Source organism: Salmo trutta, chromosome 12 (assembly GCF_901001165.1).
Source record: "Salmo trutta chromosome 12, fSalTru1.1, whole genome shotgun sequence".
Lineage (NCBI taxonomy): Eukaryota > Metazoa > Chordata > Actinopteri > Salmoniformes > Salmonidae > Salmo > Salmo trutta.
Window position 1 is genome coordinate 85,485,374 of NC_042968.1, and position 25,293 is coordinate 85,510,666.

The 25,293-nt window shown below is 42.8% G+C and overlaps 1 protein-coding gene across 1 annotated transcript in view; it reads left to right on the top strand.

Moving 5' to 3' along the window:
• LOC115204532 (A disintegrin and metalloproteinase with thrombospondin motifs 2) overlaps window positions 1-22,923 on the top strand; it is an 80,458-nt gene extending 57,535 nt beyond the window's left edge. Inside the window, exons 5-22 of the mRNA XM_029770188.1 lie at window positions 907-990; window positions 2,293-2,449; window positions 2,843-2,948; window positions 3,775-3,921; window positions 8,978-9,110; window positions 10,804-10,917; window positions 11,067-11,212; window positions 11,338-11,513; window positions 13,168-13,301; window positions 14,732-14,855; window positions 15,638-15,718; window positions 16,211-16,374; window positions 17,120-17,276; window positions 17,479-17,611; window positions 17,924-18,131; window positions 18,275-18,404; window positions 18,516-18,590; window positions 20,955-22,923. Of these exons, the coding sequence (XP_029626048.1) occupies window positions 907-990; window positions 2,293-2,449; window positions 2,843-2,948; window positions 3,775-3,921; window positions 8,978-9,110; window positions 10,804-10,917; window positions 11,067-11,212; window positions 11,338-11,513; window positions 13,168-13,301; window positions 14,732-14,855; window positions 15,638-15,718; window positions 16,211-16,374; window positions 17,120-17,276; window positions 17,479-17,611; window positions 17,924-18,131; window positions 18,275-18,404; window positions 18,516-18,590; window positions 20,955-21,922 (3,237 nt within the window). The 3' untranslated portion in view covers window positions 21,923-22,923. The remainder of the gene's footprint in view (window positions 1-906; window positions 991-2,292; window positions 2,450-2,842; window positions 2,949-3,774; window positions 3,922-8,977; window positions 9,111-10,803; window positions 10,918-11,066; window positions 11,213-11,337; window positions 11,514-13,167; window positions 13,302-14,731; window positions 14,856-15,637; window positions 15,719-16,210; window positions 16,375-17,119; window positions 17,277-17,478; window positions 17,612-17,923; window positions 18,132-18,274; window positions 18,405-18,515; window positions 18,591-20,954) is intronic.
• Window positions 22,924-25,293: the final 2,370 nt, after the last annotated feature.

Consider the following 25,293-nt stretch of genomic DNA (forward strand, 5'->3'; position numbering starts at 1 on the left):
TATAAAAATCAAAACATATAGCCCAATGTTTGTAGAACAACTAAAGTTACATTAATAACTCTAAATGAAGCATATATGACTACCTATTTCTTTGTTAACCGCTCAACACAGAATAGCCGCATCTGCGCACTCCCTCAAATCATTTGTTCAATTGTATTCTTCATGCTATAAAATAACGCCACAGCGCTAGGTGCATCTCAATATTAGTGTTCATAATGTTTTGTACGCTAGTTGTATGTGTGGAGACTTTTTGAATATGACCTCCTCTCAGAGAGAGAGACACATTTAAATCACATTACAGGAAGAGTATTTCTGGGGAAGAGGTGCATTTCTGGAGAAGAGGTGCATTTCTGGGGAAGAGGTGCATTTCTGGGGAAGAGGTACATTTCTAGAAAGAGTATCATTTCTGGGGAAGGGGCGCATTTTTTGAAATATCAGCATTTCTGGGTAATAGGTGCATTTCTAGAAAGAGGAGCATTTCTGGGGAAGAGGTGCATTTCTGGGGAAGAGGTGCATTTCTGGGGAAGAGGTGCATTTCTGGGGAAGAGGTGCATTTCTAGAAAGAGGTGCATTACTGGGGAAGAGGTGCATTTCTAGAAAGAGGTGCATTTTTGGGGAAAAGGTGCAAACTAATGATGCATTGATCAAATTCCAACATATCAATGTCAGATGGAGATGTGCCAGGTCCCGTTGACCTGCACTATATCCAATCTCTCTCAAATATGTCAGGCAGGTGATATGCATTCCAATTGTCCATCTATCTGGTATTAATGCCCACTCTAGAATGCATTTCTAGCCAATCAAAAACTAGTATTCAACAATGCTGTGGTATAAGATCATGTGCTGTATTGTCAGGCCACATGCCTATGTCTGGTTGTCTATTTGTCTGTTTGTCTGTCTCTGCAGGTGAATGAGATTTACCAGGATGGTACCCTGGGTGCCCACATCAACGTGGTTCTGGTCCGGATCATCATGTTGTGTCCTGCAAAGGTAAGACACAGTAGGTCTCAGTCATTCACTAACATGGTCAGCAGATGTAACCTGTAGGAGATCCCCATGTTGAAATACTCCTGTACTCTGGTATTGGGGTGGAGCTCTGTTGGAGCTTGGGGGGTTGGTGTGGGGTTGGTGCAGTAGGAGATCAGCTTGTGTTTTGCCTTCTCCCTGTCTGTATAATGTTTAAAATGCCAAATACAATTTTAAAAAGATTTAAAGAAAATAATCCACCTGTACTGTATCTACTTTTGGTAACAGTGTATTTACCGTAATTTCCGGACTATTAAGCGCACCTGAATATAAGCCGCACCCACTGAATTATAAAATATATTATTTTGAACATAAATAAGCCGCACATGTCTATAAGCCGCAGGTGCCTACCGGTACATTGAAACAAATTAACTTTACACAGGCTTTAACGAAACACGGCTTGTAACAAAAATAAATAGGTTTTAACGAAACACGGCTTGTAACAAAAAATAAAAAATTAGCAGTAAGCTTTAGTTGTCTTTTTGCACTGAGTCAATTCCTCACGCTGCTGTTTCCAACGTCTTATCATCGACTCATTAAGACCAAGCTCCCGTGCAGCAGCTCTATTTCCTTTTCCAACAGCCAGATCAATCGCCTTCAACTTGAAAGCTGCATCATATGCATTTCTCCGTGTCTTTGCCATGATGAGGGTGACAAAATGACTACCGTAATCAGAATGATGGGAAGTTTGAGAGCGCTCGATTTAATCTAAACAGTAAACAAAAAAGTTGTTTGACCTTAACCCGTTCGGCAATTTCATTGGTCTAATGAAAGCTTCATGCCGCCAAAAACTGAGCACGTCACAGAATGTGTTTTTTTGGAGAAAAAAAAATTGAAAGCAGGAAAAATCCATATATTAGCCGCGTCATTGTTTAAGCCGCGAGGTTCAAAGCCTGGGAAAAAAGTTGCGGCTTATAGTCCGGAATTTACGGTAATAGTAAAACCCCGTTACTATAGCTACAGAACAAGGCTTTTTCTCATGTTGTGTGTTAGGAGTTACATGAATTGTATTATGGATTGCCTGTGATTGCCAGTTTATGTGAGAGAATTCCTAATTTGCTGTCATGGCATCGGTGTGCCACCTCTAAGGCATTTGGAACTTCAAGAGTACCACCTACTGGCTTGCAGGATATGCCACGAATACTTTGGAAAAAAGTTATTTCAATGCACTGCAGACATGCTGGGAAATATACAACATCCTCTTATAGAGTTTGTAAGAAGGGACTGAGGTGATGTGGTGACAGTCCTTTCCTGTATTGGCTCCAGTCTTTGAGTCTGATTGAGCTGGGGAACCCGTCTCAGAGTCTGGAGAACGTATGTCGCTGGGCCTTCCTGCAGCAGAAGGAAGACAGGAGTGATGCAGAGTACCATGACCATGCCATCTTCCTCACCAGACAGGAGTTTGGCCCCTCCGGCATGCAAGGTACTGGACATAATTATTAATGTGCTCTCATACAATATACACATCAGGTGTGTGCATACAGTATAAACACTCCTTCCTCTTTCTCTCTCTCTCTCTCTCTCTCTCTCTCTCTCTCTCTCTCTCTCTCGCTTTCAATTCAATTCAATTTGCTTTATTGGCATGACAACAATGTACGTATTGCCAAAGCTTACTTTGGAGATTTACAATATCAACATCATTAAAATAATAATAATCAATATGGTCAAAGGGACAACAATAACAACAATAGTCAAGGGTCAAAATAACCTTACATTGAACAATAAGCATAGGGTTCAGGTTGTCTCTCTCTTTCTTTCTCTCACTCACTTTTTCTCTCCTTTCTCTCTCGCTCTCTCTCTTTCTCTCGTTGCTTAGGTTACGCTCCTGTGACGGGTATGTGCCACCCAGTGCGGAGCTGCACTCTCAACCACGAGGATGGCTTCTCCTCTGCCTTCGTTGTGGCACACGAGACTGGACACGTGTGAGACACACTTATACACACACACCATTCAACACACTGTATACACACACCATTCAACACACTGTATACACACACCATTAAACACACAGTATACACACACCATTCAACACACAGTATACACACACCATTCAACACACAGTATACACACACCATTCAACACACTGTATACACACACCATTCAACACACAGTATACACAAACCATTCAACACACTGTATACACACACCATTCAACACACAGTATACACACACCATTCAACACACAGTATACACACACCATTCAACACACTGTATACACACACCATTCAACACACAGTATACACACACCATTCAACACACTGTATACACACACCATTCAACACACTGTATACACACACCATTCAACACACAGTATACACACACCATTCAACACACTGTATACACACACCATTCAATACACAGTATACACAAACCATTCAACACACTGTATACACACACCATTCAACACACAGTATACACACACCATTCAACACACAGTATACACACACCATTCAACACACAGTATACACAAACACCATTCAACACACAGTATACGCACACCATTCAACACAGTATACACAAACACCGTTCAACACAGTATACACAAACACCGTTCAACACAGTATACACAAACACCGTTCAACACACAGTATACACAAACACATGTATTACTACAGTTAGAGGCATTTACATTTTGTAGGTTAACTCAATTGAAAATGAATACAGCACACGGAACACCTGCATGCATACTCCCAGACATGTAATTAGTGCCTGCTGTTTATGTGACGCCATCCTGTCCTCCCCTGTCAGGCTGGGTATGGAGCACGATGGTCCCCCTGGTAATGAATGTGGTGATGAGGTGCCCATGGGAAGCATCATGGCCCCTCTGGTGCAGGCTGCCTTCCATCGATTCCACTGGTCCCGATGCAGCCAGGAGGAGCTCAACAAGTACCTGAAGTGAGTCCAGGTCAACCCTGACCTCTGACCTCTCTCTGGTGCCACAGTCAGGACATACACATCTCTACCCTAGGATAACATGGCTTTATGTTGTCTTATGGTCTTGTACAGATTAGATTAGGTTAATTGGGGCGGGAGGTTTCTGTATGTGTACAGATTAGATTAGGTTAATTAGGGCAGGAGGGAGGTTTCTGTGTGTGTACAGATTAGATTAGGTTAATTGGGGAGGGAGGGAGGGAGGTCTCTGTGTGTGTACAGATTAGATTAGGTTAATTAGGGAAGGAGGGAGGTTTCTGTGTGTGTACAGATTAGATGAGGTTAATTAGGGAGGGAGGTCTCTGTGTGTGTACAGATTAGATTTGGTTAATTAGGGAGGGAGGGAGGTTTCTGTGTGTGTACAGATTAGATTAGGTTAATTAGGGAGGGAGGGAGGTCTCTGTGTGTGTACAGATTAGATTAGGTTAATTAGGGAGGGAGGGAGATCTCTGTGTGTGTACAGATTAGATTAGGTTAATTAGGGAAGGAGGGAGGTTTCTGTGTGTGTACAGATTAGATGAGGTTAATTAGGGAGGGAGGTCTCTGTGTGTGTACAGATTAGATTAGGTTAATTTGGGAGGGAGGTTTCTGTGTGTGTACAGATTAGATTAGGTTAATTAGGGAGGGAGGGAGGTTTCTGTGTGTGTACAGATTAGATTAGGTTAATTAGGGAGGGAGGGAGATTTCTGTGTGTGTGTACAGATTAGATTAGGTTAATTAGGGAGGGAGGGAGGTTTCTGTGTGTGTACAGATTAGATTAGGTTAATTAGGGAGGGAGGTCTCTGTGTGTGTATAGATTATGTTAATTAGGGAGGGAGGGGGGTCTCTGTGTGTGTACAGATTAGATTAGGTTAATTAGGGAGGGAGGGAGGGAGGTTTCTGTGTGTGTACAGATTAGATTAGGTTAATTAGGGAGGGAGGGAGGTTTCTGTGTGTGTACAGATTAGATTAGGTTAATTAGGGAGGGAGGGAGGTCTCTGCGTGTGTACAGATTAGATTAGGTTAATTAGGGAAGGAGGGAGGTTTCTGTGTGTGTACAGATTAGATGAGGTTAAGTAGGGAGGGAGGGAGGGAAGGAGGTTTCTGTGTGTGTACAGATTAGATTAGGTTAATTAGGGAGGGAGGGAGGTTTCTGTGTGTGTACAGATTAGATTAGGTTAATTAGGCAGGGAGGGAGGGAGGTCTCTGCGTGTGTACAGATTAGATTAGGTTAATTAGGGAAGGAGGGAGGTTTCTGTGTGTGTACAGATTAGATGAGGTTAATTAGGGAGGGAGGTTTCTGTGTGTGTACAGATTAGATTAGGTTAATGAGGGAAGGAGGTCTCTGCGTGTGTACAGATTAGATTAGGTTAATTAGGGAAGGAGGGAGGTTTCTGTGTGTGTACAGATTAGATGAGGTTAATTAGGGAGGGAGGTTTCTGTGTGTGTAGAGATTAGATTAGGTTAATTAGGGAGGGAGGTCTCTGTGTGTGTACAGATTAGATTAGGTTAATTAGGGAAGGAGGTCGCTGTGTGTGTACAGATTAGATTAGGTTAATTAGGGAGGTCTCTGTGTGTGTACAGATTAGATGAGGTTAATTAGGGAAGGAGGTCTCTGTGTGTGTACAGATTAGATGAGGTTAATTGGGGAGGGAGGGAGGTCTCTGTGTGTGTACAGATTAGATTAGGTTAATTAGGGAAGGAGGTCTCTGTGTGTGTAGAGATTAGATTAGGTTAATTAGGGAGGGAGGGAGATCTCTGTGTGTGTACAGATTAGATTAGGTTAATTAGGGAGGGAGGGAGGTCTCTGTGTGTGTAGAGATTAGATTAGGTTAATTAGGCAGGGAGGTTTCTGTGTGTGTAGAGATTAGATTAGGTTAATTAGGGAGGGAGGTCTCTGTGTGTGTACAGATTAGATTAGGTTCATTAGGGAAGGAGGTCTCTGTGTGTGTACAGATTAGATTAGGTTAATTAGGGAGGTCTCTGTGTGTGTACAGATTAGATGAGGTTAATTAGGGAAGGAGGTCTCTGTGTGTGTACAGATTAGATTAGGTTAATTAGGGAGGGAGGGAGGTTTCTGTGTGTGTACAGATTAGATTAGGTTAATTAGGGAGGGAGGGAGGTCTCTGTGTGTGTAGAGATTAGATTAGGTTAATTAGGGAGGGAGGTTTCTGTGTGTGTACAGATTAGATTAGGTTAATTAGGGAGGGAGGGAGGTAGGGAGGGAAGGAAGGAAGGAGGTCTCTGTGTGTGTACAGATTAGATTAGGTTAATTAGGGAGGGAGGTTTCTGTGTGTGTACAGATTAGATTAGGTTAATTAGGGAGGGAGGGAGGGAGGTCTCTGCGTATGTACAGATTAGATTAGGTTAATTAGGGAAGGTGGGAGGTTTCTGTGTGTGTACAGATTAGATGAGGTTAATTAGGGAGGGAGGTTTCTGTGTGTGTACAGATTAGATTAGGTTAATTAGGGAAGGAGGTCTCTGCGTGTGTACAGATTAGATTAGGTTAATTAGGGAAGGAGGGAGGTTTCTGTGTGTGTACAGATTAGATGAGGTTAATTAGGGAGGGAGGTTTCTGTGTGTGTAGAGATTAGATTAGGTTAATTAGGGAGGGAGGTCTCTGTGTGTGTACAGATTAGATTAGGTTAATTAGGGAAGGAGGTCTCTGTGTGTGTACAGATTAGATGAGGTTAATTAAGGAGGTCTCTGTGTGTGTACAGATTAGATTAGGTTAATTAGGGAGGGAGGGAGGTCTCTGTGTGTGTAGAGATTAGATTAGATTAATTAGGGAGGGAGGTTTCTGTGTGTGTACAGATTAGATTAGGTTAATTAGGGAGGGAGGGAGGGAGGGAGGGAGGGAGGGAGGGAGGGAGAGAGGGAAGGAAGGAAGGAGGTCTCTGTGTGTGTACAGATTAGATTAGGTTAATTAGGGAGGGAGGTTTCTGTGTGTGTACAGATTAGATTAGGTTAATTAGGGAGGGAGGGAGGGAGGGAGGGAAGGAAGGAGGTCTCTGTGTGTGTACAGATTAGATTAGGTTAATTAGGGAGGGAGATCTCTGTGTGTGTACAGATTAGATTAGGTTAATTAGGGAAGGAGGTCTCTGCGTGTGTACAGATTCGATTAGGTTAATTAGGGAAAGAGGGAGGTTTCTGTGTGTGTACAGATTAGATGAGGTTAATTAGGGAGGGAGGTTTCTGTGTGTGTAGAGATTAGATTAGGTTAATTAGGGAGGGAGGTCTCTGTGTGTGTACAGATTAGATTAGGTTAATTAGGGAAGGAGGTCTCTGTGTGTGTACAGATTAGATTAGGTTAATTAGGGAGGTCTCTGTGTGTGTACAGATTAGATGAGGTTAATTAGGGAAGGAGGTCTCTGTGTGTGTACAGATTAGATGAGGTTAATTAGGGAGGGAGGGAGGTCTCTGTGTGTAGAGATTAGATTAGGTTAATTAGGGAGGGAGGTTTCTGTGTGTGTACAGATTAGATTAGGTTAATTAGGGAGGGAGGGAGATCTCTGTGTGTGTACAGATTAGATTAGGTTAATTAGGGAGGGAGGGAGGTCTCTGTGTGTGTAGAGATTAGATTAGGTTAATTAGGGAGGGAGGTTTCTGTGTGTGTACAGATTAGATTAGGTTAATTAGGGAGGGAGGGAGATCTCTGTGTGTGTACAGATTAGATTAGGTTAATTAGGGAGGGAGGGAGGTCTCTGTGTGTAGAGATTAGATTAGGTTAATTAGGGAGGGAGGTTTCTGTGTGTGTACAGATTAGAATAGGTTAATTAGGGAGGGAGGGAGGGACGGAGGGAAGGAAGGAAGGAAGGAAGGAAGGAAGGAGGTCTCTGTGTGTGTACAGATTAGATTAGGTTAATTAGGGAGGGAGGTTTCTGTGTGTGTACAGATTAGATTAGGTTAATTAGGGAGGGAGGGAGGGAGGGAGGGAGGGAGGGAGGGAGGGAGGGAGGGAGGGAAGGAAGGAAGGAAGGAGGTCTCTGTGTGTGTACAGATTAGATTAGGTTAATTAGGGAGGGAGATCTCTGTGTGTGTACAGATTAGATTAGGTTAATTAGGGACGGAGAGAGATCTCTGTGTGTGTACAGATTAGATGAGGTTAATTAGGGAGGGAGGGAGGTCTCTGTGTGTGTACAGATTAGATTAGGTTAATTAGGGAGGGAGGGATGGAGATCTCTGTGTGTGTACACATTAGATTAGCTTAATTAGGGAGGGAGGGAGGTCTCTGTGTGTGTATAGATTAGATTAGGTTAATTAGGGAGGGAGGGAGGTCTCTGTGTGTGTACACATTAGATTAGGTTAATTAGGGAGGGAGGTTTCTGTGTGTGTACAGATTAGATTAGGTTAATTAGGGAGGGAGGTCTCTGTGTGTGTACAGATTAGATTAGGTTAATTAGGGAGGGAGGGAGGTCTCTGTGTGTGTAGAGATTAGATTAGGTTAATTAGGGAGGGAGGTCTCTGTGTGTGTACAGATTAGATTAGGTTAATTAGGGAGGGAGGGAGGTCTCTGTGTGTGTACAGATTAGATTAGGTTAATTAGGGAGGGAGGGAGGTCTCTGTGTGTGTACAGATTAGATTAGGCTAATTAGGGAGGGAGGGAGGTCTCTGTGTGTGTACAGATTAGATTAGGTTAATTAGGGAGGGAGGGAGGTCTCTGTGTGTGTATTTCAGCCATGTGGCTCTTCCCTTATTGCAGGGTTCCAAACAAATGGTTTGGTTTCCGTTGAATGCATTCAGTTGTACAACTGACTAGGTATCCCCCTTTCCCTTTCCCTTACATTCATACAGTTTCTTGACTGACCAGCTCATCAATAATCAATAGACAGTCAAGGAGCATCGAAAATTCCCAAAAACTATGGATAGAGAACTCGTTTTTGCACATTTTGACTGCAAGGAAATGTAAACATCTTTGACACCCCTGATTTATGGGATTACAGTGTAAAATACAATGAATATTCAATTTTGAGATAATCAATTAAAATGATAGATCTAAACCAAACCCTTCAACTCCAATGAATATGTTTTCCTCCCACAGCTCGTATGACTGTCTCCGTGACGACCCCTTCGACCATGACTGGCCGGCGTTGCCACAGTTACCAGGAATCCACTACTCCATGGACGAGCAGTGTCGCTTTGACTTTGGCGCCGGCTACACCATGTGCACGGCGGTGAGTCCTTCATCAACATCACAGCCGTATGTACCCGTATGCCCAAACAAGCCTTCGCCACACCAGCAGTGTCTAGTGCTGCTACCAATTGAATTGAATAGCCATCTCTTACTAAGGCCACCATCTGGGCCTCATGGTACTCAAATCCAACGGAGCCTGAGCTTCACACCAGCGTCTCTCTTATGACCATCGTCCTTGACTTCATTCCTTGACTTCCTCCTTGACCCCTTTAACTAGGTCAAGGTCAGGGTGTGACCATAAAACTGTATACCATCTTAGCTTTTAAGGCATCCAGGAAAACAAATGTGATTTTTTATGAACTCATGAGTTAAAGGCAGGCTGACTACATCTGTTGGTGCAGTATGACCTCTTTAGATGAAAAAGAAAAAACAGAACAATGCCGAACAAGTTTAATTGTCCCTCTTTAAAGAGGAAAGCCGCATTTCAGAGTTAGTTATATTGAAATGTGTTTCATTGGCTGAACTATTTGGCTGAACTATTTGGGCGAGATGGTTTTTGTTTGATGTGGAAAGAAGAAAATGAAAACAGCTGTAACAGCGCGTTTCTGGATCACATTCTGGAGTAAATTGGAGGGAGTGTCTATTGGATACTTTGCTTCAATTTCTTGTCAAACTATTTCCTTAGCTGCAAAGGGTGGCCCGTTCAGCAAAGCAGGTAAGGCATCAGCCTAGGCCAGAGAAGTGTGTCCATAGCTTCTTTGTCTGTTGTCCACAAACCAGGTGTCTGCCAGGGTGTTTAACCATGTCACCGTCTATTCTTTGTGACAGTAATGAACGTTTGTGTCGTTCACAGCTAGTATATTATGAATCTGGTGGACTGTAATGTGACGTATTTTACAGACCTATCTTCATTTGTACACACACACACACACACACACAGACACACACACACACACACACACACACACACACACACACACACACACACACACACACACACACGTGAACATGCCTCCATGATGTTTTCCATGTCTTTAGGGTCAGGTTACATGTATGTTCTTACGCAGGTTGTTATTCTGATTGATGGTGATGGAATAAGCAAAGATGGGGGGATTTCAACGTAGTTTAAACATTACATTTAAACATTAAACATTTCAACGTAGTTTAAATCACTGTCGTTAAGACGTGACTCGTGAAACATACTCCTGCGAATGTATCTGACTGTACTGTGCTGTGAGTAATCTCTTGTGGACACACTATGTAAACATAACTGGTACATCTGACCAAGTCACGCCAGATTTTAGTTCTGGGTTAAGCAAGATTATGCTGTGAGTGACAACATGTTGTGACATAGATTCATAGTATGGTTTCTTCTTTCGACTGTATGTACTTCACATGTTCAATGTCTTGGTGCATCAGATTTGACATGTACAATGTCTTGTTGAATGGCCTTGGTAATGTTTGTGCTTCACAACATGTAAATATTAACATAGACATCCTTTATGACAGTATTAATTATTGTTCTGACTAAACCCTACCTTGTGTAAGCTTACAACTATTCACAATATTAGAGATACATTGGGCAGATATAGTATTCAGTGAATTCCACCAACGATAATTTTGGACGGTTGTGTACATACACTACAGTTTATGTTTTCTTGGTTGACATGTTAAGGCTGAGGGAAGCTTTCTTGATCAGCATCTGAGAGAGAGCATGAATCTGTTTCTTTTAGTACAGCACCTACGACCCCTGCAAGCAGCTCTGGTGCAGTCACCCAGACAACCCATTCTTCTGCAAAACCAAGAAGGGTCCGCCCATCGATGGCACTACATGTGCAGCTGGGAAGGTAAGAAAGGTTTCTCTTTACATGCTAGTGCTTTGCTTCAATGTTTGTGTCAACATATGCAATGACTACTCTCTTCATCTCTCTCTCTCTCTCTCTCTCTCTCGCTCTCTCTCTCTCTCTCTCTCTTCCTCTCTTTCCCTCTCTTTCAGCACTGCTTCAAGGGTTACTGCATTAAGTTGACCCCAGACATTCTGAGACAGGATGGTGCCTGGGGCCAGTGGAGTAACTTTGGCTCCTGCTCCCGTACCTGTGGGGGTGGTGTGCGCTTCCGGACCCGTCAGTGTGACAACCCAATGTGAGTACAGCACAAGACGACACGCTGATAGGTGTGCTTTTACTCTCTGTTAACGATAGGAAAGTGTCTATAATGTCTCAAATGTAAAGGAACTCCCGCTGTCTCTCTCCTTTGCCCTAATTCAGCCCTGCAAATGGAGGACGCACCTGCTATGGCAACAGCTATGAGTTCCAGCTGTGTAACCTAGAGGAGTGCTCCAAGCCCTTAGTTGACTTCAGGGAGGAGCAGTGCAAGATGTGGGAGCCCTACTTTGAGTATGACAACACCAAGCACCACTGGCTACCCTACGAGCATCCTGACAGTAAGTCCACAGTGCTGCCTGGCTGGGAGTCAAAAGGCTTTGAAAAAGACAGAGGAACCAGAGAAGCGTTCATTCAGACTGACGTTAGCCCTATTCTTAAAAATGGGGACTGTGTTATAGCAGAACTACCACTGTCTTGACAATTAGTTATTTACCCATACGCTAAATACATTTAAGCAAGTACACTCACAAAAATGGACACAATAGGTTTGACATTCAAAAAACAAGACCCAACTATTTGCCATATTTTTACAATTAGAATAGAAGCTGAATATAAGAAGAGTGGGATGTTCTCCATCCTATCACCTCTCCTTTTTCATTAGTACTTTTTGTGCATGCCTTTCCCTCTGTACTGTCCAGAGTTTGGACCAGTAAGGATAGGAGGTTTATAATGCCCTCACAACAGCTGTTACCACTCAGGCCAGATGTGTTTTTTACTCAGAAGTTGGCTTGGAGGTTCTGTTGAGGCAGAGAGAGGAAAAAGTATACACCACTGCTCTCATTTTTCCGTTGTGAGGCCAGGACTTCCATGCCAAACCATTATAAAACTCTGAAGTTACATAAGGTGGCCCATAGCAAAACAGACAGCTTAGCTTTAGGTGGAGAGAAGGGGGGAGGAGGAGGAGGAGAGTATGGGGGGAGGAGGAGAAGGAGGATGAGAAGGAGGACAAGGAGGGGGAGGAGGAGGAGGAAGAGGAGGAGGAGGAGGAGGAAGAGGAGGAGGAGGATAGGCATCCAGCTGCACTGACATCCACATTACTTTACAGGGCTTCACAGTGTATTACCCAGTAGCTCAAGTCTCTGGGCAATCATAATGATTTTTCTGAGTGGGATCAGAAGAGTAAACCTGGGTTTTGGGGACTGATTGGTTTACTGGGGAATCTGAGAGTCCCCGGCTCAAAAAATACACAGACAGCATTGCTGGTACACACACACACACACACACACACACACACACACACACACACACACACGCAGAAGCAGGCCACGTCACTCCACATGTCGAGGGAACATTGGTCAGGCCAGTGTTTGAATAAGGACACATGGAAAGGTCGTTACTGAGGAATCTCCTGCTTTCCTCCACGGTGGAAGATTGTTACTGCTTTTTTTGATTAGCTTTATAAATGAAGGTTCTCTTTACTCCCTGAAACTGCCTCTTCTATGCTTGTGTTGTTATAGTCATACATGTGTATCATCGTGACTAGAGTGCCTGCATACAGCCCTTAGCTGTGGTATATTGGCCATATACCACAATCCTCTGAGGTGCCTTAATGGTATTATAAACTGGCTACCAATGTTTTGTCATACCCATGGTATACGGTCTGATATACCACGGCTGTCAGCCAATCAGCATTCAGGGTTCGAACCACCCAGTTTATAATGTAGAATTCTAAATACTGTTTGTTCAGATGGTTTCATTTGTGCTAGTGTGGAATGGACAGCAATACAGGCACAACTATTTCCACAGTTTACCATGCCAGTGACTCAGAAGTCATGCATCTCTCCAGAAAAACACATATTGTTACTACCTTAATGAAAGCCTGTTCAAAAGGTTATCACAGTAGTCAAAGAAAGCTGAAGACTACTGTATGACGATAATTCCTTCATTAACCCCTGTATCCTGTTCCCCTCTCCTCTGCTCTCTGTGCTGTAGTTGATGAGCGATGCGAGCTCTACTGCCAGTCTAAGGAGACAGGAGATGTGGTGGCCATGAACAGGATGGTGCACGATGGCACACGCTGCTCTTACAAAGACTCCTACAGTGTCTGTGTGCGTGGAGACTGTGAGGTAGGCATCGCCCCGGTCTTGTGGCCTATATCTACAAGTCATACACGAAGGAATATTATCCTCCTCATTAAATATTACCATAAACATTAAGTTGTCTTATACAATCCGCTGCTACTGGCTAGTTCCTCTGGTAGGGTGCATATGAAGTTAGGACTGTTTTTCAAATAGGTTTGATAAACTGTTATCCATACTGATGAGAACCATTGCGCCCACATGCATATTCAGTCACGCACTCTCTCTCTCTCTCTCTCTCTCTCTCTCTCTCTCTCTCTCTCTCTCTCTCCCTCCCTCACTCACTCACTCACTCACTCACTCACTCACTCACTCACTCACTCACTCACTCACTCACTCACTCACTCACACATCTTTTCCTGTGTCTGGAATCCTTTTACCCTGTATTCTCCCTTTGCCTGGAGGAATGTATCATGAATTCTAATGTATTATATGATACTGTCTGTCCATCTGTTGTATGAGTTGGGGTAGAAGGCACTGTACTGTACAACTCTTTTATGTTGACTGTAATGGGGGGTTTAAGAATAATGAGGATTTTGTAGAATCTCTTTGTCCTGAATGACCCATCTAGGTCCACTCCTCTCCCTGATCCCATAGTCCCATACACTGACCCATCCAGGTCCACTCCTCTCCCTGATCCCATACTCCCATATGCTGACCCATCCAGGTCCACTCCTCTCCCTGATCCCATACTCCCATACACTGACCCATCCAGGTCCACTCCTCTCCCTGATCCCATAGTCCCATACACTGACCCATCCAGGTCCACTCCTCTCCCTGATCCCATACTCCCATACGCTGACCAATCCAGGTCCACTCCTCTCCCTGATCCCATACTCCCATACGGTGACCCATCCAGGTCCACTCCTCTCCCTGATCCCATACTCCCATACACTGACCCATCCAGGTCCACTCCTCTCCCTGATCCCATACTCCCATACCCTGACCCATCCAGGTCCACTCCTCTCCCTGATCCCATACACTGCCCCATCCAGGTCCACTCCTCTCCCTGATCCCATACTCCCATACACTGACCCATCCAGGTCCACTCCTCTCCCTGATCCCATACTCCCATACGCTGACCCATCCAGGTCCACTCCTCTCCCTGATCCCATACTCCCATACACTGACCCATCCAGGTCCACTCCTCTCCCTGATCCCATACACTGACCATCCAGGTCCACTCCTCTCCCTGATCCCATACACTGATCCATCCAGGTCCACTCCTCTCCCTGATTCCAAACTCCCATACACTGACCCATCCAGGTCCACTCCTCTCCCTGATCCCAAACTCCCATACACTGACCCATCCAGGTCCACTCCTCTCCCTGATCCCAAACTCCCATACACTGACCCATCCAGGTCCACTCCTCTCCCTGATCCCAAACTCCCATACACTGACTCGTATCTCTCTACAGCACGTGGGCTGTGATAACCAGATAGCCTCAGACATGCAGGAGGACAAGTGTGGCATCTGTGGTGGAGACAACTCCAGCTGTAAGATCATCAAGGGGAACTTCACTAGGAGCGCTAAAAAAGAAGGTGAGCCCCTCCTCAACTTCTTCTACCCTCACGTCCAGTAACATGACCCCCACCCCCAACACACACATACACATTTACAATCTTAGATAGGAAACATTGTGTCAACATCCACAGGGATGCTTTTCTCAGTATCTGAAGCTGTTTTTATAGCTAAACGAGACTGTTGTTCATCAGAAACATCGTGTCAACATCCACAGGGATGCTGTTCTCAGTATCTGAAGCTGTTTTTATAGCTAAACGAGACTGTTGTTCATCATAAACATCGTGTCAACATCCACAGGGATGCTGTTCTCAGTATCTGAAGCTGTTTTTATAGCTAAACGAGACTGTTGTTCATCAGAAACATCGTGTCAACATCCACAGGGATGCTTTTCTCAGTATCTGAAGCTGTTTTTATAGCTAAACGAGACTGTTGTTCATCAGAAACATTGTGTCAACATCCACAGGGATGCTTTTCTCAGTATCTGAAGCTGTTTTTATAGCTAGACGAGACTGTTGTTCATCAGAAACATCGTGTCAACATCCACAGGGATGCTGTTCTCAGTATCTGAAGCTGTTTTTATAGCTAGACGAGACTGTTGTTCATCAGAAACATTGTGTCAACATCCACAGGGCTGCTTTTCTCAGTATCTGAAGCTGTTTTTATAGATAGACGAGACTGTTGTTCATCAGAAACATTGTGTCAACATCCACAGGGATGCTTTTCTCAGTATCTGAAGCTGTTTTTATACCTAGACGAGACTGTTGTTCATCTATTGTATTTTGTTTGTGGTTTGTTTCAGGTTTCCTCAAGATACTTGAAATCCCTCGAGGGGCCAGACATCTGTTGATTCAGGAGTTCAAGGCAACCCCTCACATCCTTGGTTGGTTTATTTATGTTGCTTCTGTGAATATCAGAGTGGCTCGTTAATATCCAGGATGTTGGCCTCTATAAATCAGTAGTCTTTGGCTTGGTTAAGGAAGTTTGTTATTAATTGCTGCTTCAGTCAAGTTTTGGCTGTGTTGGGTTTGAGAGTACAAAATACTTTAGTCGGCTGCCCATAGTGCATCTGGACTGCTGGGAAGAGATCCAGCGTGGATGCTCATTTATACTGACTCAAGAATCAAATTTCTTCGCAATTTTTTTCTTAAGGAGAAAATTAAGAAACAACATAAGAACATTTCCAAAAACCTTTTTGACGAATACCAACTATAACTTTCTTCTTGATTAGGTTTAGTAAATCCAGGCCCTAATGCTCATTATCATAATCCTGACAAATATCTCTGGCTTGTCACTGCCATGATGACCAAGTTGAGAAAAGCCAAGCTCAGCCAAACATCAGTACACGCTGTTCTCCTTGTTGTCCATCCCTCAGCTGTAAAGAACCAGGCCACAGGTCATCTGTTCCTGAACGATGAGAACGACTTCCCAGAATCCCGTACAGTGATAGAGAAGGGGGTGGAGTGGGAGTACCACAACAATGACGACATGGAGACCATCCAGACCACAGGACCTCTCAGATACACTGTTCTGGTCATGGTGAGTCATTTGTATACACTCAGGTCCCTGGCCAGTTCAAATGACTGACATTACCTGAATTGATGTGCACATATGTAGCTGACATGAGTCAGGCTCATGGTCTCGGGATGAGGTAGCCATTCCTCTGACTTCAAAATAATTGTTGCCATCAACCCAAGAGGAAATGTGTGTGTGTCTGTCTGTGTGTGTGTGTGTGTGTGTGTGTGTGTGTGTGTGTGTGTGTGTGTGTGTGTGTGTGTGTGTGTTGGGGTTTAGAGCCTGCCCGTTACATATGCCACAGTAATGTTTTTGGTATCATGGTTTAGTCTTTATCCACTTTAAGTTAAAACCACCTCACCAATGGAAATATAGCGGTAGCTTCTGGAAATAATTCAACCTGAAATGTTCTCTGTGTTACAAGTATCCACTATCCAGCCATATTGTTGGCTAAAACCTCAGAGCATCTGTTTACATCATGTGGAGTTACTTACAGAAAATCCACAGTAGTTACAGAAATGCACCATATCATTGTTTCTATAATGTTAGCCACGTCTCAAGTTGCTCTATAACTTACTATTAGTCATTAATGGCTGTTGTGTTGTTCAGCACTGACTGGTTATTGTGGCATCCAGGATTTGTGTCTTTTGTTTGCATGTTGTTGTCAGAAATCACTAGGTGTTATGGTTCCTCTTTTTCCTTTGTATCAGAGTTCAGCTGTGAACAAGTGTATCGTTTTGGAATTAACAGTATCTTTTCTATCCCACAGATGCGTTCCCACGGTGACTCAAAGGTTACTCTCTCCTACAAGTACTTTCTCCACGAAGAGCTGCAGTCCTCCATAGAAAATAACCTGGTGCAGGAGGACACAGCCTACTTTGAGTGGGCTCTGAAGAAGTGGTCTCACTGCTCGAGGCCCTGTGGAGGTAACAATATAACATCCTCCTGTCTTCAACTGTCAAATAACCTTCGATTTGACCAATGTTGTTGGTGCTTCTGCCTCTGCATTGCTTCCTTATGTAAAGCATTTTTTGAAAACTGACGATGTAAAAAGAGCTTTATAAAATAAATTTGATTGATTGATTTGTTGATGTGAGTGGTAGTGTATACACTCTGTTCCCTCTTTAGGTAAGCAGTACACAAGGTTTGGCTGCAGGAGAAAGTCAGATGGGAAGATGGTCCACCGCACCCTCTGTGTGAACATCGACAAGCCCAGAGCTATCAGCAGAGACTGCAGCCAGAAAGAGTGCTCCGAGCCAGTGTATGTAAATGCATTAGTATGTCTGTCTGTCTGTGTGTGTGTGTGTGTGCGTGTGTGTGTGTGTGTGTGTGTGTGTGTGTGTGTGTGTGTGTGTGTGTGTGTGTGTGTGTGTGTGTGTGTGTGTGTGTGTGTGTGTGTGTGTGTGTGTGTGTCTGTGTCTGTGTCTGTGTCTGTGTGTGTGCTGTGAATGTTCTATGTAACTATTGTATTACTAATTCTGTATATAAGCTGTTAATAGTCCTGTTGTTTCTCAGTAAGTCATTCTATTCCCACTCCTCCTGTATGGTGATGTGTGTCTTCTCTAATCTCCAGTTGGATCACTGGGGACTGGGAGGAGTGTAGTTCATCCTGTGGGAAGACTGGCTACCAGACCCGCTCTGTCCTCTGTCTGCAGCCCATCGCCGGCGGTGGCCAACGTACCATCCACAGCAAGTACTGTAATGATGACCGGCCAGAGGGACGACGACCCTGCAACCGCCAGCTCTGTTTTGCCAAGTGGGGAGTAGGACCCTGGTCCCAGGTAAGTAGGTGTTGAAAGCCAAATGTGAATATTTCTCAACCATTACTGACAACATTCCATGCAAACACCTGTTTCCATGAAATCTTGAACAACTCAGAGGTGTGTGTGTGTGTGTGTGCGTTTTTTGACATTTTTTAATTTAGTGTTCGGTGACGTGTGGCAACGGGACCCAGGAGCGGCAGGTTCTGTGCAACACTTCTGATAACTCAGTGGGACTCTGCATGGAGCCCAAACCCATCACACTCAGAACCTGCCAGCTAGTGCCCTGCACAGGTGACTGACCAATCAGAAGGCCTAACTTATTGAACACAAGTACATAACAATTTATTACTGAAACAATATAAATAGATTTTCACATCATCCCCTTGTTTGTTTTGTTCTCAGGTGACGGAAGAAACGTTTTGATCCAGTGGCTTTCGCGGGCCAACCCAGATTTCCCTGCTCCCAAGATCTCTTCAAGTAAACATCCCCTCTATAGCTCGGAGCGAGGAGTCCGCTGCATGCCTTTGCTCACCTGGGCTCTACCCTTCTCTCTCTGCCTCTCTCTGCAGGGAAGAATGCCCTGATAGTGTCTCTCTCCTCCTCTTCTCCTCTTCTCCTCTACACTGGAGGATGGCTCCTGCCTGCCTGTCTGTGGCTTCTCTGCCTGGCTGAGAAAGGGAGACTTCCTGTGCTGTGGTCTCTGTCTCTCTGGCTCTTTCTCTCACACGCACAGCACACACTCTCTCCTTCAGGGGTCTGACTGTACTGTAGGCTGTAGAGCTGGCCTTGAAATCCTCACTGAAGAGAGAAATGGAAGTTCTATCCCTGATAAGGCTTTATTAAGTCCTGGCTGTGAGCCTCTGAGACTACAGTCGTGGCCTAGCCTCTGTATACGGAGTTGCTCACTGGCTACATGTTATTGGGTTTGAACCTGGGAAACTCAACGGAAGTGAATATGGAGATACGCAGTGGATTTGATAACAAGAAGCAGGGGAGGTGTTTTGGGAGAGACCTTTCTTCTGTGGCTGTTAACACAAAGGTGAAGCAGACTCAGTAACTGGTGTCTGGGGGGCGTTGAGAACGGAGCAGAAGACACATGTCCATTGTTCGCTGTAAAATGGACAATAAAGTTTTATTGTCATACAGTATGCATACACAATTATCAACGTAAATAGTTCCACAGAAATAAGGTGTGAGTTACTATATGCCTCTCTATTACTGACTGTTACCGTATGTGTATTTTTGTATCCATTCTACCTAAATATTTAAGTGAAACATCTAATGAGCATTAAAGAAATATGGACATTAATATAAGTAACCAGAGCAGAATGTTTATGTGGAGGTGAGTAAGGTTTATTCTCACTTTCACAAAGGAATGGGAATTTTACTCTCAATGCATTTTGTGCGGTAGACAGAGGACACTAAAATGTGTCCTTATTTATCTAAATATGCTTGTGTGTTTGTGTCGCATTGTAAGGCGTTAGTTAGTGAAAAAGGTGCTCTGATACCTCATGCAGTCATTTTGTCATAAACATCTGGGAAATAGCTTTGCCTTATATTAGGCTGTAGAGAGAAATGAAGAAATAATGGCCTTTTTCTTGTTTATCAGAGTGATAAGGAATAGGAGAAGCTTCCTGAGGAAGAAAAAATAACTTGATGTTTACAACAAAATGGATTCACAGCACCTTCATGTACAAAACAGCGATTGTCATTTATTGTAATTGTATCATGATTGTGGCAAGGTAGCTCAATTCTGGCAGCTGTGGGGAAAACAATGTGTCAACAAGATTTAAACTGCGACTTGGGAGTATCTACGATATATACAATGATTTTTGCCTGTATCCAGTAGCATTTATGACTTTTAGTTTCCCAACTTCGTGACAACAATGAATTGTATGCTTTTACCAGCCAACTTGTAGCTAAGGCCTGAACATGTGTTCCTTACTATATATTGGCCCAAAATGATTTTTATCAGAGGTACTGGATTAAGAGTTTTTAAGCATATCATGAGACACTAAATGTGCTGTTCCTTTTACACAAATAGGACATCTTTATTGTTTCACTTGATCACCATTGTGTACAGTATATCAGATATTGTTAATCTGTTTTGGCTTACTGATGTTATGTAGTTGTTGACCAAAATGTTAACTGTCTTTACTCAGATATATGACAGGGAGAGTGTATTGTATGACTTTGATTTGTCATTCATTTCAGCAGTACAGTCCAAACCCAACAAATAAAACGGTCAATATATAATTATTCAACTTTATGTCTGACAGATTATACACCTAGAGTGATGAATAGTATGATGTTTGTCACGTGTGCTCCCTCTCCGGCCTCTAGGTCACCAGGCTGCTCGTTATGGTGCACACCTGTCACCATCGTTACGCACACCTGCGCGTCATCAGACTCACCTGGACTCCATCACCTCCCTGATTACCTTCCCTATATATGTCACTCCCTTTGGTTCCTTCCCCAGACGTTATTATTTCTGTTCCTATGTCATGTCTGTGCGTTGTTCATGGTTCTTATTTTGTGTCATGTTGTTTATTTATTAAAACACTCACTCCCTGATCTTGCTTCCTGACTCTCAGCTCACATTGTTACAATGCCGAGTGATGAATAGTATGATGTTGAGCGACTCTATCTTACCATTCATATCTTTGCATCTGATTCAGCATGATAAACAAAGCATCTTGGCCCTTTCTGCTTTCTCTCAGTCACAGTAGACTTAGCTATGACTTTCTAGCTGTTCCTGTCTTTGGGATAGTTTTATGGTTGATTTGTTTACCATAAGAGGTTGTGTTATGTTTCTGAGATGTGTGTTGCTTTGTGTTTCAGGGCAGTGTAAGGGAGATAGGTCAGCGTTCTGTCGTATGGAGGTGCTGAACAGGTACTGCTCCAACCGTGGGTACAGACAGATGTGCTGCAAGTCCTGCAGCGAGGGAAACTTCACCACTACGGGCCAGACCTTCACCACTACGGGCCAGACCTTCACCACTACGGGCCAGACCTTCACCACTACGGGCCAGACCTTCACCAGTACTGGCCAGACCTTCACCAGTGGGCCCTGGAGGTACACCACACTACCTGCTCCCACCCCCACCAATGGCTCACCCAAACCCTCCACCGAGCTTTATACCACTGACTTTGCTTATGTCGACTACGACGATTATGAGGAGTATACAACCAAAACCAACGAGCACAACACAGCGAAAAAATATAGCCCTACCACCATCCCTGTATTAACCACCAGACGCCCCAGAAGAACAACCACCCCTTTGGTTACCTCCAGGAGTCCTACATCTCTCCCCATCACCACTGAGGAGACTACAGATCCCAGCACCACCGTCACCACCACTCAACCCACCACAGAACCCACCACAGTCCCCACCAGTCAGGGCCCATCGACTCTCAGAACTACAAATGTCCCCAAATCCACCACGTCCACCACAGCTTGGGTTGATGTTATTGAGAGGCAGTCCTGGACAACCCTAGCTCCATCCACTTCCAGACCTAAAGTAGACAAGAGATGGAAAACCATTCCAACACAGCGTAGGGTCAGTGTGATACACATGCCCTCCACCATACCCCCCCACAGGACAGAGGACAAGAGAGAGAACAACTGGCTGGAGGTGCCGTACAGGACCGTTGGTGTAGACAATGATGCCTCTCAAAACCACTTTGTTCCTAGAAGACGGCCTCCATTCCGAGAAATGACACGGAACAAAAGAATACAAGAGCTCCTAGCTGAGAAAAGGAGGCAAGACTTACTCCTCAAACGAGCAAAAAGAGAACCGGGACCTTGATAGTCAGGCGACCTTTGATTCCCTTTAGCACATCCCAAAGCTCTGCTACGGAGATTTTCGTTGCATTAGACATTTTACAGACACTCTTATCCAGAGCAATTAGGGTTAAGTGCCTTGCTCAAGGGCACATCAACAGATTTTTCACCTAGTCGGCCCAGGGATTCAAACCAGCAACCTTTCGGTTACTGGCACAACGCTCTTAACCGCTAGACTACCTGCCACCAATGTGTGACATAATCCTGCTATAATGAAACCACTCATTCCAGTTCAGAGCCTGTTGGTCATGTAAAAATGTATTGGTTATCTTAAAGATAGGAATTTGGGGATAGAAATGAAAGAAAACGTACAAAACCGACACAATTGAGAAATGAATACTAACTCTACAATTAATTTTCTGTAAATCCACTCTCTTGAGCGTTAATTGCACATTTGTACTCGCTGCTTGGTAATAAAGATAAATTGAATAGTTTGTTACGCTTTGATGTCAATACATATTGTTTATTTGTTTAGATTGTAAACAATTAATACATTACAAAGACTTATTTAACAGCACTTGTGATAAGGAAGGAAGTTGCTGTTGTCAGTAGCAGGTTCAAAAATGGTTTGTGAATACATTTTTGTATTTTTTTTTTTACAAAACTTTTAATACTATTACAGTAATGGTATACACCCTATAGTTGAGACCAGAATCTTATCCAAACTGTATAAGGCTAGCTTACACTATCTGCACATTCCACCCTTTCAATACCAACACACAGCACATGATGTCCAAGGCAAAATGTAAATATGACTCAAATTTTATTTGTAATATTTATTGAACTGTCTGTTAAATGATTTATGCTTTTCACACGCAGGTGCATGAGGCATGAGCTCATAGGACTAGCAGCCATACAATCACTATGTAGTATTCTAACACATTGGTGAATGGAAACAACAACATAAGCTGTACGTTTTCATACCTGATAATCTGATCATTTAATAAAACTGCAATTGAAAAATAATACTGTTGTCCTCCTCTGCCTTTTGAACTGTGTTGAGAATGTAAAAAAAAAAAGTTATATACACATAATGCAGATTGCATTATGAACTCAATGACATCTATTTTCAGTAATATGTAGGGTAGGCCTCCAACATCAAACCATCTCTAGCTCCCTCAGTGGTAATGATGTGCAGTAGAGAACTAGACTGTCTATGATGCTGAACAACATGGTGTCCACAGGGTGGCACTAAATGCTTGATGTTCATCTAGCAGTAGATATTTCAAGATGTAGGTAAAATAATGTATAGGATAATAATAACAATAATAGTAATAATTATAAATATAATAATAATTTATAATAATAAATATATAATAATGACAAAAATAATAATAATGAATATAATAATGATAAATAAAAAATGATAAATATAATCATTATAAATATAATAATCGGGAACTCCCGAGTTGAACATATGAGTCATCTGATTCCATTTCTGATCATTCCACTGTTGAAAGATGACAGTATCTGGACTGAACTTCCTACTATATCACAGTGCTTGATGCGTCACTACAGACCTGGGTTTGATCCCAGGCTGTCACAGGCGGCCTTGAACAGGAGACCCATAAGGCGGCGCACAATTGGCCCAGCGTCGTCCGGGTTAGGGGAGGGTTTGCCTGGCTGTGATGTCCTTGTCCCATCGCGCTCTAGCGACTCCTTGTGGCGGGCCGGGTGCCTGTGGTCGCCAGTTGTATGGCGTTTCCTCCGACAATTTGGTGCGGCTGGCTTACGAGTTAAGCGAGCAGTGTGTCAGGAAGCAGTGCGGCTTGGCAGGGTCTTGTTTCGGAGGACACATGGCTCTCAACCTTTGTCTCTTCCGAGTCCGTACAGGAGTTGCAGCGATGGGACGAGACTGTAACTAGCAATTGGGGACAAAGAGGGGGTAAAAGTACAAAATAATAAATAGAATAATTTATAGAATAATAATAATAATAAATATAATAATAATAATAATAATAAATATAATTATATAAATAATACATATAACAATAATATGTATTATTATGCATATAACAATACATATAATATTACATATAATAATAATAATAATAGTAATAAATATAATAATAATATTAATAAATATAATAATAATAATAATAAATATAATAATAATAATGAATATAATAATAATAGTAAAAAATATTATAATAATAATACTAATAAGTATTATAATAATAATAATAAATATAATAATAATAATAAATATAATAATAATAATACTAATAAGTATTATAATAATAATAATAATAAATATAATAATAATAATAAATATAATTATATAAATAATACATATAACAATAATATGTATTATTATGCATATAATAATACATATAATATTACATATAATAATAATAATAATAATAATAATAGTAATAAATATAATAATAATAATAATAATTAATATAAATATAATAATAATAATAATATAGGCTACACATGGAAAGTTTAAGTTCTTTATTATAGCCTTACTTTCAATAGATGAACATGAACCCCCTGTCATTACAATTATTTTGAACTTTGCCTTCACTTTTCCCTTTCTGAAGAGAATGTGAAGAATTTGTTTAAAAGTTTTTATATGGGCTATTATGTGTAACTATGTGGATTGTTTTGTGTGGGTTGTTTCAGACTGGACCAGCCATGTGTTTGTGTTGGTTGTTGTTTGTATTGATGTTTGTGTTGTTGTTTGTGAGCATACAGCTGGAGACAGGGCTTTCTCCTATAGAGCTCCATTTTTATGGAATGGTCTGCCTACATTTTTTACATTTTTTTTAACATTTTAGTCATTTAGCAGACGCTCTTATCCAGAGCGACTTACAGTAGTGAATGCATACATTTCATACATTTTTATTTTTATTTATTTATTTTTATTTTTTTCTTTTTTTCTTCTTCCCGTACTGGCCCCCCGTGGGAATCGAACCCACAACCCTGGCGTTGCAAACACCATTGCAAACACCATGCTCTACCAACTGAGCCACAGGGAGGCCTACCCATGTGAGAGACGCAGACTCGGTCTCAACCTTTCAGTCTTTTTTGAAGACTCATCTCTTCAGTAGGTCCTATGATTGAGTGTAGTCTGGCCCAGAAGTGTGAAGGTGAACGGAAAGGCACTGGAGCAACGAACCACCCTTGCTGTCTCTGCCTGGCTGGTTCCCCTCTGTCCACTGGGATTCTCTGCCTCTAACCCTATTACAGCGACTGAGTCACTGGCTTACTGGTGCTCTTCCATGCCGTCCCTAGCAGGCGTGCGTCACTTGAGTGGGTTGAGTCACTGACGTGATCTTCCTGTCTGGGTTGGCGCCCCCCCCTTGGGTTGTGCCGTGGCGGAGATCTTTG